Genomic DNA, 19388 nt, shown 5'->3' with positions numbered 1-19388 from the left:
GCTTCTTTTTTCAGATGACTATTGACATTTTAGCTCTGAATCTTGCCTTACTCTGTCAGTGAGCTTTGTGTCAATTTATTTCATGTCATGCAGATTTCATTATCATACAAAAAATATTGAATTTTTATAAATTTGTATTTTAAAGAGTAGAACTAAGGCCTACCTTAAAAAAACAAAACAAAACAAACTCAACATAAGGAAGAAGAATGGCACACATTTTACTAAAGTTCTGCTCCGCATCAGGTACTATGTGAGCACCTTACATGTGTGGCCTCATTTAATTTTTCCCTGATCACGCAGCGAAGTTGGTATAATCCCCATTTTATGGATGAGGTAACAGGCTTGGGAGGTAATATAATTTATTGCAAGTTACAGGTGAGCAAGTGGCAGGGCTACTATTTGAACCCAATTCTCTCTGATTCTAGAGCTCACACCCTTAGCATAAGTAGCAGAAGCCTGTGCCTACAGAGCGTGCAAGAGGGTGTGTTATGTGGGGCCTTGGTGACACATACCTTCAGTGTCTTGTTGTGTCTCTGCAGCTCCCGGCACAGACCCTCCAGTTTGCTTCGTGCAAGGATAGCTTTGCTGTGTTCACCTTGTAACTGGTCCTTTTCTTTTTGGATCTGTGCCTGTTTCTTCTGGAGGAGTTTTAACTTCCTTTGCTCAGTGCGATGCTCATCCAGCTGGATGTGGGGATGCAAATGTGAAAGAAAACGGCAGGGATCTCTGTTGAGTTGGCAGAAAAGGACCCAAAGAGGAAACGCCTAAAGACCCCTGTATGGTTGTTTGGAAAATGTTTTGCTATTTTCACTGTCCCTCTGGAATCAAAAGAACTTCATAAATGTTAACTTGGCAGTACCTGTAGATATGGTTTTAAGAGCATAACATTTGTGGGTTTTTTTCCTTCATCATTCTTATTATTGATCTCTTTTGCTTTGATCTCCTTCTTGGTGGTCTTTAAACAGTTTTATCTTTCTTGAGTCTAATGAAGTCAGTCAGTATAGAAAAGCATGTCTCAGAATTCATGATAATGCCTTGCGTTAGGAGGATGGTCAATGGTGTGTCTGCTTGGTTTACATTTAGTTTTCCCAATTCTTTCTCAAGACAAGCTTTAGTAACTATTTTTAAAAGTAGGAAAGCGAAAAGCAGCTTCCTAGCAAACAGAAGATGAAGTCTGTGGTTATGAGAAAGGGGGAGCGGAGAATGTACCCCACGACTACTTAAGGATTGATGATCTGTCACCAAAGTTTCAGAAATAGCCACTGCACAACCCAATAGCACACATGGCAAGTATGCTCAACAAGCCTTGCTCCCTGCCCATCTCCCTCACCCTCTGTGCTTATGGTGAATAAACCATGACACTTGTTTCTGCTGAGCACAGGTGGGGCCTCTTCTCACACTCCTCCAGCAGCCACAGCTAAAGTATCGAAATCAAGGGCAGCATGGAAAATGAAACCAATGAACCCCTGGGCTTTCCATCTCGGGATGCTAAAGTTCTGAGGTAGGGTTGCCAGGTAAGATGTAGGACACCCAGTTAAATTTGAATTTCAAATAAATAGGGAATAAGTTTTTAGTAAAAGTATATCCAAAGTATTGCATGGTAGGTACTTTTACTAAAAAAAAAAATTTTGTTGGTTTACCTGAAATGCAAAGTTAACTGGGCGTTCTGTATTTTTATCTGGTAAATTTGGCAACACATTTTTATGGAAATCTAGTTGGAATGGGGGGAATTTGGGGTTCAGCCTCCAGAAACTAGCGTAGTAGGAGTGTGGATCCCAGATTGACGATCAGTGTGGCCACGAACAAGCTGGAGCCTTTTTCCAGACCCATTTCCTCTGCTGCACTTAGTTCCCTTAGAACCTGAATGGTGCATAGGCCAGGAGGGTACTCGTCCTAATAATGACCTTGTTGGCTAATGAAGAGGAAAAGGCCTGGGAGCCTCTGGATGCTTCTGGACCCCAGGTGCTCCTGGTACCTCGCAGAGCCAGATGCAAATGGATACACACACAATGTGAGCCCTGATACATGTCTCAGTTACCCTGTCTTGAAAAAGCATTTGTTCTTTCTGAACTAGATGAACAGGACTGTCACACTTTCTTCAGTTTGCATCTTATTTTAATCCTTTCCTCCCTCCCTCCCATCAGCCTGAAATGTCCATGATAAACCCTTGCCAGATTAAGCTGGGGGTATTCATACATGATATTCTATCTTCGTACTTCAGGATAGTTTTTACTTATTAGTGAGAATTAGCATCAGGAAAATCTAAGTCCATATTACTATAAATATTGATTGAAATTGGTATCCTTCTTGAGGTTCAATTGGAAAACCAATTATATTTTATTATATATTTCTCATGCTAACCTCATTTTGCACCATAGTTATTAGACAGGGGTGAAACTTCTCATGCTTGTGTTCGTACTTTACATGACCTATTGTCCTTTCTTGAAATTTATATGTTGTTATTATTGTTATTGCCGTTTTGGTTCAGACTTTACCTTTGGAAGATTAAACCATTTGTCAGGGTTTCTCAACCTTAGCACTGTTGACATTTGAGGACAGATCATCCTTTGCTGTGGAGGCTGTCCCCTGCATTGTAGGCTGTTTAGCAGCTTCCCCGGCCCCTACCCACCGGATGCCAGTAGCACCCCCAACTGTGACATCCAGAGTATCTCCAGAGACATTGCCTACTGGCGCATGGTTGGCAAAACTTCCCTGTTTGGGGGAACACTGCCCTATGTGTGGATTTATCTGAGCATCAGGAGGAGGATACCTTGCATGTGTTTCATAAGTTGGAAGAGATGATTTGTGCTATACCTCACTGGCCATTTAAATGTTCTAGTTTTAAGGCAGGATCATACACATCTGACATATAGCTAGGTCTGTCTTGCTTTGCTCTAAATAGAACCCCTTAACTTGCTGACGATTTTTTTTTAGAGTGTGGCTAATTTTGTTCAATACTTCAGATTTATGTGAATGCATATGGGTTTTCTTAATGAATGAAAGCAAACATATTGCAGCTGGGTCAACTTCAGTCAAATGCTGGCCTTGTGATTTAATAATACCCTTAGACATGTGTCTTCTGTACAATTATAACAGGCATATAAGATTTTTATCTGGAATTTCTCTTGTTCTCTCTTTCTTTTTTTATTATTAAGTTAAAAAAGTAAAATTAATGCCAAGTAGTAACGTTGTAACTACTTTTAAATGGAGGAAATTTGCAAAAAATATTTCTTCCAGGTCATTTCTTAATTTAGTCATGAGGTGTCCTTATTTATTAATGAACTTGTCCTTATTTATTAATAAATACAATAGCTGAAGATATTACAGGATTTAGAATCTGTAAGGAGGAGTGAGCTAGGGTGACAGTTTGATTCACAACCTTGAATTTAATGATTTATTCTATGTTAACACTTGTATTTCAGACACTCTCTGTATTAATATCTGAATCAGTGAGCAGGGAAAATAGCTTTTAGTGTCCAAGTAAAAGATTGAAATTCTTCATAATTTTTCCTTTCTGAAAAGGATATGTAATGGGGTTTGGGGGTCAATTTTCTCCTATTCATTTTTTCTAGAATGATCTTTTGAGTTTAAAAGTTTATTATAGGTTATGATACAAATGCCAAGGTATAGTAAGACTTGAATTGAGTAGAATTTCTGGAAAAATGACCTCTCTGGGGTTGACTTCTTGGCTAGGAGAGTGAGTGGGCTTGGGGAGTTCCTGGAGACCAGGGTGAACAGCCCTGGCTCATGAAGAAAATCTTGGAAAGACTGGATAAGTGGTTCTTTCCCGATATTCTGCTGTGGGGCTACAGCAACATAAAGAGTAGTAGTCTACAAGATGCCCAGTTCATCCAAGTATGGAACATGGCACTAGGAACTAAATATGAATGGCCTTGGTATGAGTGAGTAAATTGAAGGGCAAAGGGAAATCAATGTAGTAATTATTGAAAAGAGCAAGGATGGACAGGTGAGGATGGGGCCAGATTTGGGGGAAAAATATTAAATTTGACACCTACCATTTTATGGCACTGAAATTGTTCATGAGTGGTTTAACAGCCAATGTTAAACAAGTTGCAATAAAATTGATACAGTAATACTTGCTTTATAAATTTCTACCATTCTTTTGGAAAACAATATGGCCATTAAAAAAAGCATTTATACTGCTTGATTTAGTAATCCCAATTCTGAAACTTTTTCCTAGGGTCATAAAAGAGAACGAACAAATCTCATGCATGATGATGTTCACTGCAGCAGCATTTGGTAAAACAAACACTGGAAGGAGTCTAAATGTCCCCAAATTAGAGAACCAGTAGATAAAGTCAATTAATGGAAAATTACATAGCTTTGACAAAATATAATTATGAAGACTACAAAATACATGGGAAAATGTCTGTCATATGAGCCAAAAAAACAGATACTAAATTATATGCACCTTATGATGGTAGTTATACAAAAGGTATGTCTGAATGTATGGCAGAACTGGAAAGGAAGACAGATAAATCAACGATTGTGTTTTAGACTGTAGGATTAGAGATATTTTTACTTGTGTATTCAGCATTTTCCTTATATTATTGTGATGTGGTTTATGTGATTAAAAAATAATTTAAAAGTATTGTTGGTAGAGTTAAACAATCACTAGTCATTCAGGGTTTCAGAATTTCTCTGGGTCTATTGCATGACAGTTCAGCATAACAGGATGCATCGAGGTACAAGGAAGAAAGGAAAGAATAAATAGGGATCACAGTGCTAAAATTAGAGTAAAAAAAGAAGGAAAACAAATCACTCACTAAACTCTACTCCATCAATAGGGATAAGATGCAGGCAGAGACCTGAGGGGTTTGTGGGTCTCAGTTTTGGAGACCTTCTTTAAAAAAAAAAAGGAAAAAATTAAAAAAAGAGCATTATGTTCAGGGCCTCAGAGGGGCCCATGCAAGTGAGAGGCACTGACTCTTAAGCTTCTTTGCTGTAAGGTAAATCTGCCTTCAGGGGCAGTTCAATCTACTGCCTGGAGGAATTGTTTTGTTGTGTGTAGGGGCTTAAGTTTCATTTTCCTGTCACTGCTTCTCCAAAAGAAATAAGAAAGTGGAAAAAAATGAGGAAAAGAAGCAGAAATGAGAGAGAGGTACATTGCCCAGCCTCACTTGAGAGGACACCACATCTCCTCAGTGGGTCTCGTACACCTCAGGGGTGGTGCACGGACCTCAGGTGCAACTCCTTTAGCCAGTTTTTGTGAGGGTTCACTGAAACTAGGGGGGCTGGCTTCACTGAACCCTCCTCTTTCTTCCAACTGGCCTATTATAAGAGTACTGGCCAGGAGACCATCCACTTCACAGATTCTCTGCAGGCTGGGAGTGGCTTCCCTTCCTGCCAGTAGTCCTACCTTATTGAGAGGGAGACTGCATGGAAGGACCTATAACCAGAAACAAAACAATCCGTGTCATATGCTTTGCCATCGTGGGGGACAAGGAGAAGAATGTAGATCAAAGAGAATGAATGAATGAATCAATCAATAAAGTCATCAAGAATAAATGAGAATGTGTCACAAACTGAGGGGTGGGATTAACTCAATCCTCTGCCTTCCTGAGGGGACCACCCCCTCAAAAAATCTGTGTACAAGAACCGGATGAAAGTTTGCCTTTATTCTAGTGTATTTCTGTTTTATTGCAAAGGCAAAAAGAACTTTTAAATAGTCACAATTTTTAATTATCTATGATTCTCTCTTCCATCTCCCAAATTATGCACATAATTGAAGGTGAAGTAGACTCCAACTGTATCCTCTTTCTTCCTTTTGCTGTTATGCCTCAGTTTTTCTGTTTCTTTTTATTTCTTTCTTTCTTTTTTAAAAATTCTGCCTTTATGAATTCTGGCTTTGACTTGTCTGAGGTAACCAGCTATAATGATATACCTGAAAAACTAACAGCATCCTTTTCTCAGCTCTAACCAGAGCTTGAATCTTCCTAACAAAAAGGGCTAATCAAAGAACTTACCAATTCAGCATACTTCTTGAATAAAAAATCAAGCTTTTCCTCAGCAGTTTGCAACTTGTTCAGATTTTGCATTAGCAGATTGGCTTCTTTGCCTTAAAAGAAAACAAAAACCATAAAGACATTTTAAAAAATAAGTGTTGAACTTGATGTCAGATGATAAGAGTTAGAATCTCAGGTTGTCTGCTTGTTAGCTGCTATCCAGCCTTGGCCAAGCCACTTCACTTGTCTGAGCCGCAGATGTAATTTTGGTTTTTTTCCCCCTGTATGAAGGAATGATACCTATTTTGCAGAATAAGTGATTAGATGAGAAGTTTGTAAAAATGTGTGGTACAGTGTCAGGCTCATGGTAGATTCTCAATAAATGTCTGCTATAAGGGTAGTCCCCAAATTTTCATCCCAAGATTCCATTCTTGTTAGTTCCCCCCATGTTCTAAATATTCCAAGGGATTTTGAACATTCTGAAAATATTCAAAAGAATAAAAAACACTGACTTTATGAAAGAATAAATCATCCACTTCCCCATGTTAATTATCTAAAAAAAAGCAAACCAGCCTATCCAAATATCTGACTACTGTGAAACAGCCAGCATTAATACATGGAGCTGTTAAAATTCCAACCGGAAGCAGAGAAACATGACAGTTTAGTCTGCCCATTTTTTTGGTTTTGTTCCTTTAGTACCTCTTTGCTCTTTTTTGGGGGGGAACCAATTCTCTTGTTTCTGTCCATGAGCCCACTCCATGAAGTTTGGGTGGAATGACTCTGATTGTATTTCCTAACAAGTGGGGAATAAAGTCAAAATATAGAGAAAATGGACCCAAGACATGGCAGGGCCTTTTTCACAGGCCTTTTTGTGTCTCTCTGGCTGCAGATTTAGCCTCCCCGGGTCTTCCCTTCTCTCACCCAGGCCTTAATCTCTGTTCTGTTTCCAGTTGGAGTTTATGCTACATTTAAAAACTCATCTGTTCATGATTATTTGACAGTGAACCTCAGATTCTTTCTTTTCTTTCCCCATTGTTCTTCCTTTTGTCCTCTTCAGCTCAAACTGCCTGGTCAGCCTTTCTGTGATGCCTGGAAATCTTGTCTTTCAGTGCCCACTGGGCTGAGCGTTGTAGGCAGGAGCCGGACCCCGAGGCCTACGTGTATGTACCACTGAATGTATCTTTGCCAACAGTAGGGTCAAGGTGGAGCAGCTGCCCCGTCCTCACCCACCTGTGACAGCCACCCTTTCTAATCAGGGTTGGGAGGTCAGACCATACAGTGGAGCCCAAGTTCCCTGATATAAATCTGCTTAAGAATATTAACAACTTTGACAGCCTCTCCCTCAAGAACAGCCATGTCTCCTTTGCTGGAATTTTTGCTTTCATCCTGGAGAGGCAGATGTATCATGGAATTAGGGTTGCCAGATGAAATACAGGACATGGGACACACTCGTAGTAAAAAATAATGGTTTGTTTATCTGAAATTCAAAGTTCCCTGGGCAGCTTGTACTTTCATTTGCTAAAACTGGTAACTAACGGCATCAAAGAATTTTAGGTCTAGAAGGAACTTCAAAGAGCACCCAGAGAACTGGTTAATTTTATAGATTAAGAATCGAAAGCCCAGAGAAGTCCAAAGTTACATAATCAGTACTGGCAGAGCCAAGGCTTGAATCCAAGGTTTGTCTACTTGCTCTAAATCACTCCACTCCCATGTGGAATTTTGATGCCAGGGAAACCTAGAGAAATTAAAGGAAACTTTTTTTGAAAAAAGTGACCTCATTCCTAACAGCTGGTTTCATCTATATTTGCCCAGTGAGTCAGCTCAGATTAGAGACACAGTCTGAGACAGGGGAGAAGGTGGGGGTGAGTGGTGCCCCACCAGCAATCCAATATGGCCTGTGGCATAACACTGCCTTTAAACTGGTAAGCTCTGCGCTCTGCCGCCACCAGGCGTGGCTTTGAGTGATTTCTGTAGCAGCAGGGACGGACTTGTGTTGGTCAGGCCATCCCCTCACCCTTGTCTTCAGTTTGTGCTCACGTGATGACTGCTGTCCTGAGTTGGAGGATCATCCATTAAAGGCAAGAGACTACACTGTTGGTCAGATTTGGCCCAGGACCCCGCACAGTGTTTGGCCCATGGCAAGTGTTTAGTAAATCTTGGTAATAATGGAACAAAGCCAACCTGTACACTAATATCATGTAAGTCAAGTAAACACTGTCCAGAAGACAACTCTGTGATCAACTAGAGGGAAGACAGGTCTTGCTCTCCCCTGTGACATGTAATGTATGCTTAGCATACCTCTCAGTGTGAGTATCGACGTAGAAAACCGTATCGTGTCTTGAGTGAGTCCAGTGGGTCTCTTTTTCTCTCCACATTCAGTATCTTCTCCCCCTTTTGTTTTCTTTAATGATGAGAACAGGTGTTTTTTTGTTTTTATTTTAATTGTCACACTCACTGAGGTGTCTTTCTGCTCTCATATTCTCTTATTTTGTATAGAAGTTTAACATTCAGATGCATCAGTCCACCCTTCAAAAATGATTTCAACAAAAAAATCCAAGAAACTGGAGACAAGCATGTACAGAATCCGTAACTTTGTAACATCAGAGAGCTTAATTTGTAAACTTCCATTGGTTTCACTGGGCTAGAGTGCTGTGTGGGATTATGTTGAGGAGGGGGATAGACAGAGAACCACTCATCTTCTAAGAAAGGCTATGATTACAATTTTAGGAAATGGGGTCATTTGGTGACAGTGTCAGACACAAGAGGAAAAATCGGCTTTATGTGTTTAAACTGCTAGCAATTTCTTAGCTGTAACTATAAAGAAAACTTTCTTAAAAAGAAAACAACTTTGAGCCTAATAATGAGGAGATTATTCCAGGGAAAACAAAATAAAGCAAAACCTTACAATAAAAAAGAATAATATCAGAAAAAGCAGTAAGAAATAAATAAATCCATTCCCAACTTGGGTCAGAAGAAAGTACTAATCATTTTGCCCAAGACAAATTTTTTTTTCCCTTATTTCACTTACTCCTCTAAACCCTCCTCTCCTTTCAGGATCTGGCCTAAGTTTGAGCTTCTCTATGAATCTACTCATGGACCCTTCAGTCTCTGTGGATTCCTCTCTCTCCTAAATTCTTCTGGTTTTCTACCATTTCTTCCAGAAAATTTAGCATTTGTATCAAAGCAACAGTTTATTTCCTTCTCAGAGTGAAACTAGAGAAAAATCAAGCTAAAATCTTATAAAACAGACTACCTGGGAAGGTGACCATTCTAAGGCAGAGTAAGTCAATGGCCGAAAAGATTTTAGAAAATCAATGTCCTAGTCAAGATGGTACTCAGAAGGTAGAACTGAAACTCACCTGTCACTGGAAAGATGAAACCAATTAACTGAACTATAGCTCAATTAAATGCTCCTCAACCAACATACCAATTATTTTTATATATCTTTGGCCCTGTAATATTAGTGACTTCAGGTCTGCACCTTGCTTTCTTTATGACTAATCTCACAACCACATCAATTAGTTGAATAATTTTTTTGGGGGGGCAGACTTTAAAACTCTCTAGGCTTGCGCGTCTGGAGCCTGTGCTCCGCAACAAGAGAGGCCGCGATAGTGAGAGGCCCGCGCACCGCGATGAAGAGTGGCCCCCACTTGCCACAACTAGAGAGAGCCCTCACACAGAAGTGAAGACCCAACACAGCCAAAAATAAATAAATAAATTAAAAAAAAAAAAAAAACTCTCTAAGCTTTAATTTCCCTCTCAGTAAATCAGTGGGTTGACTAGATAGATTCTGAGCTCAGAATGGACCTGTGGATCAGCTTTGTTTTTCTCGTGGGTTTTTGCTTCAAACCTATGAATTCCTACTCAATCAGTTATCAATCTAAATATCAGAAGGGACATTACATTTTATCATTGTTTTGTGCTTCTTACTATGTGGGACTTGTGCAGCCCACATAATGTTGACAGAGAAGAGATTAATAAGACACTTGTGAGCTGGAAGATGGGGTGGGGGAAGGAAGGGGGATACTTAGATGTTAAGAGGACATGTCATGGTGCTGTCTAATGTGGAATCTGTTTTTTGTTTTGGTCAATGCCAAGGAGAAAGTGACTCCACCAACTAAAGAGATTTTAAAGTGTTCCCCCAACTGCTCCAGTGTATAATGTGTTAACTGTGGGAGGATATGCAGCCTGTAAAGGAAAAACAAGTCTGGAGTGCTTGGGTTGTAGAGACATTTCCCAAATATTCAAAGGTGTTCTGTGAAAGAAGGGTGTTTTTGGTCCAATAAATTTAGGAAATGTTGTAAACTGTGCCCATCACTATTGGAGATTTTTCACTATTGTATATATTAAAGGTCAGAGAATTCTGGCAGTTAGGAAACAAGCTTGGTCTGAAATCTCAAATATCCCAAAGTATATACTTTGGAAAATTTGGGGTTAGAGAGTCAGAACATTTCGGTATCTCAAAAATATCCATAAAGCAAATGTTATCTGATAAACATACAATAATTAAAGACTCATCTTTGATCAAATATGTAAGCAAAGATTAAAGATATATCTTTAGGTATGGATTGAATGACATACTAATATTCTATAAAAGCTCCAAATAGTTTCTAAAAGAAGACCACAGCTGGCACTTTATATTTTCTCCAAATGGGTGGAGGAAGAACTTTCTGAAGCATCAGAACCATTGCTTCCACAATCTGTTTGTGTCAAAATTACCCAGGGTGGGGGCTTCCCTGGTGGCGCAGTGGTTGAGAATCTGCCTGCTAATGCAGGGGACAAGGGTTCGAGCCCTGGTCTGGGAAGATCCCACATGCCGCAGAGCACCTGGGCCCATGAGCCACAATTACTGAGCCTGTGCGTCTGGAGCCTGTGCTCCGCAACAAGAGAGGCCGCGACAGTGAGAGGCCCGCGCACCGCGATGAAGAGTGGCCCCCGCTTGCCGCAACTAGAGAAAGCCCTTGGACAGAAACGAAGACCCAACACAGCCATAAATAAAAAAAAAAAAAAAAAAAAAAAAATTACCCAGGGTGCCTTGGCCCCAGTCCAGACCTACCAATTCTGAACCTCTCTGCTCAGCAACAGCATTTTTGACAAATTCTGCATTTGATTCCAATGCACAGTAAGTTTGAAATCATTGGTCTAGACCATAGTGTAGTATCATTTAATTGATAAATAGCCAAGAAACCTGTTAAAACCACTTGCAGCTGATTGAAATGATGTTTAAAATATTTAAATTAGCTTAAAAATATTGTTTTAACTCATAATATAGCTGAAATAGTACAATGTTTAGAAGAATATACTGATAGTGTTCAGAGGAACAGCATGAAAGTGTCAGCAGCTTATACACATGTAATTAGAGTGGACCCACCTGGGCACTCTGATCACAAACATTGGTTCTGATAAACACATTCAGTTGAACTTTGGTAACTTATAGAAAGTGGCAGAATTAGTTGTGAAATTTTTTCTTTCTCTAAAAATTTTTTTGATTATTTGGTAAGTATGAGGTTAATACAGACTTTGAAATAACTCATGGAAGACAGAGTAGAAACCAAAATTGGTCATCTTTAACTTCACCCCTGCTTTCTTCATACCTATCCCCCCATTATAACACATACAAATTCCTATGTAGAAGTAGTTTCAAAGTGATAAAGCCAAAGAACTTTCCTGGTTAGGAATACTTAAAATCATTTACCTCTGCGATGTGATTTTGTTTTATCTTATGGAAAGTTTAACAATGACTAATGCAAAAGGTTATTTCTCAGATGCCTTGGATAGAGAAGAAAAAATAGCTCTGTAACACAGAGCAACTTTATTCTGTTTCCCAGAGTTCCAAAACACTAAAGTGATTCTAATCTTGCACTTTAGAACTTGGTGTTACCTGGGTTAATCTTTATGCTGAGTACGTAAAGTAGCTGTCTGAATGTGTCTTTTAGCCCTTCTTGAAAGCATTGCCAGCAGTGGTTTCAAGCGCCAAAGTGAGGTCCTATGACAGCATAGACATACTTTGGGGTTTACATGTAACCTGTATCACTGGAGTCTGAACCCAGTTCTGACTCCAGTGCCCATGATCTTTTACTCTTCTACACTGTCTTCCAGAAATGAGTAAGATGTGACCACTGTCTCAATAGATTCTTCCTCCAGCTTGGGAGGCAGGTATATAAACAAATGATTGCTGCAGAAAATTTCATGGAGAACTACGGAAGGTGATGCTAACTCTCCCTGGGCGTGTCAGGGAATGTATCACATAGGAGGTGGTGATTGTAGTGAGTGTTTCAGTGAAATTCACCAAGACAGGCAGAGGGACGCTCCTATGTGCAGTAACATGCTCTCACTTGTAGCTAAAAAATTGACTCTCTCATCCTTCTTTCACAGCCATTTTTGGTGTTACCAATCCTCCATGCTCTCCTAACAATTTTCCTGTGCCTGTTGTAGCACTTATCCTATATAACAATTAGTGTACATGTCTATTTTTCTCTCCAGACCTAGAGCTCCTTAACCAAAGACTTTTTTATCTTTGTGTACCTCATAAAGACTAGGCATTAGTAAGTATTTGCTGAACCAGTGAACTAATGAGAGTAAAATTGTTTTCTGAGATTTTCAACATTCTATAATTAATACATTTCTGAAGAGCTTTGTTAAATTAAAAAATATCTTATATATGTAGTAATGGAACACACTACTAAGGGGCTGAGGATAAGTACAGTAAGGTACTGGTGATCCTGAAGGAAGCTATTGTGGTAAAATCCAAATATGAGATGTGGCTCTTAGCAAAGATTGGAGGAAGTGCCCCTTTTTAGGAATAATTCAAAGAAAAGTCATACATTAGAACGTAACTACTTGCCTAATCCTTTTAGGATTTTCTTCTCCAATTTTTGCTCTTTATTGCTGACAGGCTCTTTGGCTGTGGGTGGCTCTCCAGAGGCCGGAGGGTCTCTCTCCGTCTCTTCAGTGGTCTCCTCGCAGCCCCTGTCCTCATTGTCGGGTGGTTCTGTGTTCTCAGGCTGCTCCTTGGCCGTGGTGGGACCCTCCTTCCCTGCCGTGTCGGCAGCAGACCCGTACGTGTTAATGATGTCTTCCAGTTGTCGGTTCAATTCTTCAGAGATATCATGGGCTCCCCGTTCAGGCTGCACACCTGCCTCCTCCTCAGGTGCTGGGAGTGGGGTTGAGGAGTCCTGATCATCTTGCTTCTCCAGGCCATTTTGACTGGGCAGTACTGAACTGTCCCCCACAGGTGTTGACTGTGGCTCCCCCGACAGCTGTACAGACTGATTGGTCTCCATACTGGGAGTGGTATCTGGTGGTAAGCACAGCCAGGGTTGATGTAGTTAACCCAGTTACAGGTAAATGGTAAGGCTATTCCCACATGGGCACCTACTAATTACAGTTTCTAACATAGAATGAATGTACTTCCACAAACCATCAATATTGCAGTTAGTTGAGTAGGAACAGTGAAAAGCATCTTTCCAAATCGAGTCATACTATGAGCATATTTTTGGTTTTGGTCTTTAAATTCCAATAGTATCTTCTATTATTGACGTTAACAGAGTAATTCAAGATACCGTTTTTCATGGTCATATTTGTCATTTTGCTTAGAATAGCCAGTTTGTGTTACCATTCTCTTATATAATTCTATGTAGATTTACAATCGTTATAAATACATAGATGTATACATTTAATGTTTAAACTTAAATTGGTGCTTTTTTCCCCAAAGTTAAAACATTGAATACAAGAGCCATTGACCTTACTAAAATCATTCATAATGATAACACTCTAAACTCTATTTTAATCCATATTGATTAGTATGAGTCCATTAATATAAATGAATTATTATATTGGATACAGGAGATACTTGCTTGTCTGGTATTTTCCTTTTCCCAAATGAGCAACGTGTAATTGTCAATCAGAAAAACACTTTTTTTTTTCTGAGGTTCAAACCAGCCTCATTTTTGGAATAAGAGAGAATGAGGAAAGGTATAAATTAACTAATGAACTTGTATGGAAACATGGTGATGCTCATAATAACAATTCCTTGAGTTTCTATACCTTTTTGTTCTGATATAAAAACTGACTTTCTTTTAGAAAAAAAACAGATTACAACTTTCTTGTCTCAGTCAAGGAGCTCTAGGATAACAATACTTTTTAAGAAGTAGAAATGTCTAAAAAGCAGGGAGGGAATGAACTAGGGGAATAATCCAGGTATAATATGGGCTCTTTGGAAATAGGGGGTGAGGAATGGGCTGAGGGTTTCTGGCTATCACCATTTCTAGTGTTGCAATACCTTTGGCTTAGACCTTTAAGTTATGGTGCATTTTATTTGTAAATAATATTTAATGGTGATGCTGCTAATTAGCAGCAGGGTCCTAATAACACACAGGTTTTGCTGTTGCGGTGGCACGAAAGCGAAAACTAAAACCTACTGCTCCATGTACTGTGCAGCTTCCTCCTCTGGTTCTTAGGGCAGGCGATGTCAAATGCTCGAATGCAAACAAGAGCAGAAAATTCAGTGTACAGACATTGCCACCTACCTGTGGCCCTCACCAAGTACTCATTAACTTTGAAGGAAGTACTTTTTTCTCTCATTTATTTTAATTCACCATCTTTATTATCAAACGATGCAGTAAACAGCTTCATTGTCTTCATCACTGGAATTCTTTATCCTGACCCCTGCTTGTTGGGCACACACATCTATATATAACTTATGCTTCCCCTGAACTTGGAGAAAGACACATGGCACCTGCTGTCCAGCCAGAAGTTATTTTAAGCTCTTCTAAAAGGAGCCCTGGCCTTTAGCACTTCATCTTTGGAAATCAAGGGAAGAGAATACTTTTTAAATCAAATTGAAAACAGTAAACATTTATTGGTTTAAACCCATATGTGGGTTTTAAAGTGTTAGGGAGCCTCCTGAGGATGAAATAAAATCTAAAGTAAACCAAACTTCAAAGCAATGAATTTAAAACCGACTGTCCCTAGGAATTTTAGTGTGGTTAGTCTAAATGCAAGTGTTTTGTTTGTATTTGATTTATTCTTCATTCATCAGAAGCCATAATCATTGATGTTTTTTATATTAAGTCCATGGATCTCCTTTAAACTCATGCTCCACATTTACTTTAAAACAGAATAACTGAGTCGTTGTAAACCACAGGACAACTCAATTCCTAAAAGTAGCCTTAAGACAAATCCACAAGAGGAAAAAAACAAAGTCAAAGAACTCTGTTACTTTTAAATTGTCTCTTTCTATATCAATCAATTTTACAGCAAGAAATTATTTCTGTTTTATCTTCTATAAACTTCATTGCCCATCTTTTGCCTCCTCTGAGAGAGAATTTTTCACTTGTCCTGGCAGTCCCACCAGATTACCACACACACATCCCTTCCTGAGCAACACATTTTAATTGTAAATAAAACAATGGAAAGTTCTTTAACAGTTCACTGGCAGTCTCAAAGTTGCAAGTTTCGAACACCACAAACCGCACCCTACATCATCTCACAGCGCTCGGGGGAGTGTTTGTCATACTTACCAGAAGGCAAGGCGCTAAGCAGAGAGAGAAAGAAGAGGCAAGAGGCAGCAAGCTAGTCAGAGCAGCAGCAAACAGCGGGAGACAGGCGGGGGCTGAGTTCCTACGAGGGAGAGAGAAACCAAACCCACACACACACACACACACACACACACACACACACACACACACACACACACACACACGCAGCAGGAGAGCAGGGAGGGGGTGGAGAGGGGAGAGGAACATCCTGTGACACTGCAAGAGAGAAATACACCCAAGCTTTAGTAGCTGTCTCCTGGGCAAATGTCTTAGAAAAGAGAAGCATCTGGTACATCTTATCAGACTCCATGTTTTGTCCTTTAAAAAATTTAAACTCTCAGTACATAGCCCCTTTGCTAGCGCGGTTTTTCACCATTGTTGTTCTTTGGGGCAGAGATCAGTTTTTCTTATTTCTTGGTTTATTTCCAGTGTGGTCTATGATTCATCTTCTTTTTTTACCACCTTCTTATGCTAGCTTAATTAGTGTCAAGTTTCTTATAGGAATCAAGGAAAAAGAAGAAACATGGCATAACAAAAAGGAGATGGTAGAAGCACTTTAATTCTGATGTCATTGTTTGGTTTTGTTCTAAAATTTGAAATAAAAATTTAGACAGCTCTTTTGGCACCGGGTTTAGTGCCATCTTCATGTACATGCTAATTGGCGTGACCTCAGACCCCACGTCTTACTCAGGTAACTGCCTTTACTCAGATAAGCCCTGGGGAAGCAGTTGCTTCTTCTTTAGTTGCAGGCTTTCCCACCTTCCACAGCGACTTTTCCAAGTCTTTCCCACCTTCTCAAGCCTTCAACCTGTTCCTTAATCCTCCTCCTCAGAAGAACCTCCTCTTCATTCACCATATAATGCCTCTTTCTCTTAACCTACGTCCATTCCCCTTTTCTTCTCTTTCTGGAGAATGTGTTCCCACACTTTTCCAAGTTGGGTTCCCCCATCAGAGTTTCTGCTCTTGGGACTGGCTGGGCATATTGATACCCACTGTGTTAGGCAGAATCATGCCACCAGAAAGACTTCCACATCCTAATCCCAGGAACCTGTGAATATGCTATGTTACATGGTGAAAGAGACTTTGCAGACGTGATCAAGTTGAGGATCTTGAGGTAGACAGATTATCCAGAATTACTGGGTGGGTCCCTTGTAATCACAAGGGTCCTTGTAAATGAAAGAGGGAAGCAGGAGGGTCAGAGTCAGAAAAGAAGATTTGATGATCCAAGCAGAGGTCAGAGTGATGGAGGGACACAAGCCAAGGAATGTGAGGAGCCCCTAGAAGCTGGGAAAGACAAGGAAGCACATTCTTCTTGAGATCCTCCAGAAGGAATGCAATTCTGCTGACACCTGATTGCAGCCCAGTGAAACTCATTTTGGATTTTTGACCTCCAGAACTGTAAAAGAAGAAATTTGTGTTGTTTATAAGCCACTAGATTTGTGGTAACCTGTTATAGTAGCAAGAGGAAACTGAAATATCCTACTCCCCAACTTTTTTTCACCCCTTTCTCTGAGTTCAGGGAAGGCATAGGTTATAGATAGATGAGTACCCAGTAAGTGGAGGTCAGGATAAAGAAATTCCAGAGAGGGAGACAGTGAAGCTGTTTGCTACATCATTTGATAATAAAGTTGGTGAATTAAAACGGGTGAGAGAAAAAAGTACTTCCTTCGAAGTTAGTGAGTACTTGGTGAGGGCCACAGTGAGTGATACTTCATATTGGATTGTAGCAAACCAACCCGGAGAGATCTCTCAGTAAATACAAACAATAAGTCAGTGCTTCTCAAATTTAAGTAATGTACATATTCTCTTAACAGAATAACTTAATGTTGAAATTAATTTCAACAGGAAGAAAAAGAACTCACCATGACTGAAACAAGTTATATTATTATTTGTACCAATATATACTGATGCAAAAATAGGTATAAACTTCTGATACTTAGTTATTATATGATACAATTTAAAAATATATTATTTAGAAAACCCTACAGAACCAATAAATACAATTCAAAATAACAACATTACTTTTATGTGACAGATAATATTTTGCTGAACCCAAATTGCTACTTGCAACATGAATATGGTACTGACTACTGGTCCTTTTGAGTTCCTGGCACTCTTCTACAATAGGCTTTATGAAATGACTCAATTTCATCAACACTTGGTCCATTCAGATTACTACATAAGTTTCATTCATATGACCTGCTGTAATTTCAACTGGACTTCCTTTGATATTAATGCATCATTTATTGCTCTTTCTCATCTTCCTACAATTATTAAAATAATTGGTGCTAACTTAACTAGATGTACACATGATAATGAAGGCACAAAATGAACGATATACATGGTAACACCGAAATGACAGCTACCCAGATAATCCAGAATTGACTTACACAGGCATACCTTGGAGATATTGCGAGTTAAGCTTCAGACCATCAAAATAAAGCTAATATTGCAATAAATCAAGTCACATGAACTTTTTTGTTTCCCAGTGTATATAAAAGTTATGTTTACACTGTACTGTAGTCTATTAAGGGTGCCATAGCATTATGTCTAAAAAAAACCAGTGTACATAGCTTAATTAAAAAATACTGTTTTGGTAAAAAATGCTAGCCATCATCTGAGCCTTCAGTGAGTTGGAATATTTTTGCTGATGGAGGGTCTTGCCTCAGTGTTGGCTGCTGATTTATCAGGATGGTAGCTGCTCAAGGCTGGGGTGGCTGGGGTGATTTCTTAAATAAGACAACAGTGAAGTTTGCCGCACTGATTAACTCTTCCTTTCACAAATGATTTCTCTGTAGCATGCAATCCTGTTTGATAACATCTTACCCACAGTAGAGCTTTCAAAATTAGAGTCTGTCCTCTCCAACCCTGCTGCTGCTTTATGAACGAAGTTTATGTAAAATTCTAAATCGTTTACTGTCATTTCAACAATCTTCACAGCATCTTCACCGGGAGTAGATTCCATCTCAAAAAACCACTTTCTTTGTTCATACATAAGAAGCAACTCCTCATGTTAAGGGTTTTACCGTGAGATTACAGCAATTCAGTCACATCTTCAGGCTCCACTTCTAATTCTATTTCACATCTGCAGTTACTTCCTCTACTGAAGTCTTGAACCCCTCAAAGTCATCCATGAGGGTTGGAAACAATTTCTGCCAAACTCTAGTGAATGTTGATATTTTGACCTCTTCCCATGAATCATGAATGTTCTTAAAGGTATCTAGAATGGTGAATCCTTTCCAGAAAGTTTTCAATTTACTTTACCCAGATCTATCAGAGAAATCACTATCTATGGCAGCTATAGCCTTTCAAAATGTATTTCTTAAATAATAAGACTTAAAAGTCGAAATAATTCCTTGATCTATGGACTGCAGAATGGGTGTTTTGTTAGCAGTTATGAAAACAACACTAATCTCATAGTATATCTCCATCAGAGCTCTTGGATGACCAGGTGCTTTGTCAATGAACAGTAATCTTTTGAAGGGAATCTTTTTTTCTGGGCAGTAGGTCTCAACAGTTGGCTTAAAATATTCAGTAAACTATGTTGTAAATAGATGCACTGTCATCCAGGCTTTGTTGTTCCACTGATAGAGCACAGGCAGAGTAGATTTAGCATAATTCTTGAGGGCCCTAGGATTTTTGGAATGGTAAATGAGCATTGGTTTCAACTTCTCTTCCTAACAAGAGAGTCAGCCTGTCCTTTGAAGCTTTGAAGCCAAGCATTGACTCCTCCTCTCTAGCTGTGAAAGTCCTAGATGGCATCTTCTTCCAATATAAGACTTTTGTCTACACTAAAAATCTGTTTAGTGTTGCCACCTTCATTAATTATCTTAGCTAGATCTTCTGGATAACTTGCTGCAGCTTCTATATCAGGAACTTGCTG

The 19388-nt window shown here is 39.4% G+C and overlaps 1 protein-coding gene across 3 annotated transcripts in view; it reads right to left on the bottom strand.

Annotated features, from left to right (window-relative positions):
• The window catches only part of TXLNB (taxilin beta), a 36352-nt gene extending 20849 nt beyond the window's left edge, over positions 1-15503 (bottom strand). For 2 of the 3 annotated variants that reach the window (XM_061207331.1, XM_061207332.1), the window contains exons 1-3: positions 12811-13249; positions 5988-6079; positions 513-683 (exon numbers count right to left, since the gene is read on the bottom strand). In XM_061207331.1, coding sequence (XP_061063314.1) covers positions 513-683; positions 5988-6079; positions 12811-13249 — 702 coding nt within the window. Of the gene's footprint in view, positions 1-512; positions 684-5987; positions 6080-12810; positions 13264-15487 lie in introns of those variants that run through there. The other variant, XM_061207333.1, reaches the window with a different exon arrangement.
• Positions 15504-19388: the final 3885 nt, after the last annotated feature.

This window comes from Eubalaena glacialis, chromosome 12 (assembly GCF_028564815.1).
Source record: "Eubalaena glacialis isolate mEubGla1 chromosome 12, mEubGla1.1.hap2.+ XY, whole genome shotgun sequence".
In the NCBI taxonomy this organism is placed as follows: domain Eukaryota; kingdom Metazoa; phylum Chordata; class Mammalia; order Artiodactyla; family Balaenidae; genus Eubalaena; species Eubalaena glacialis.
The sequence above is the reverse complement of the archived record's forward strand: the minus strand, read 5'-3'. Positions and strand labels throughout refer to the sequence as shown.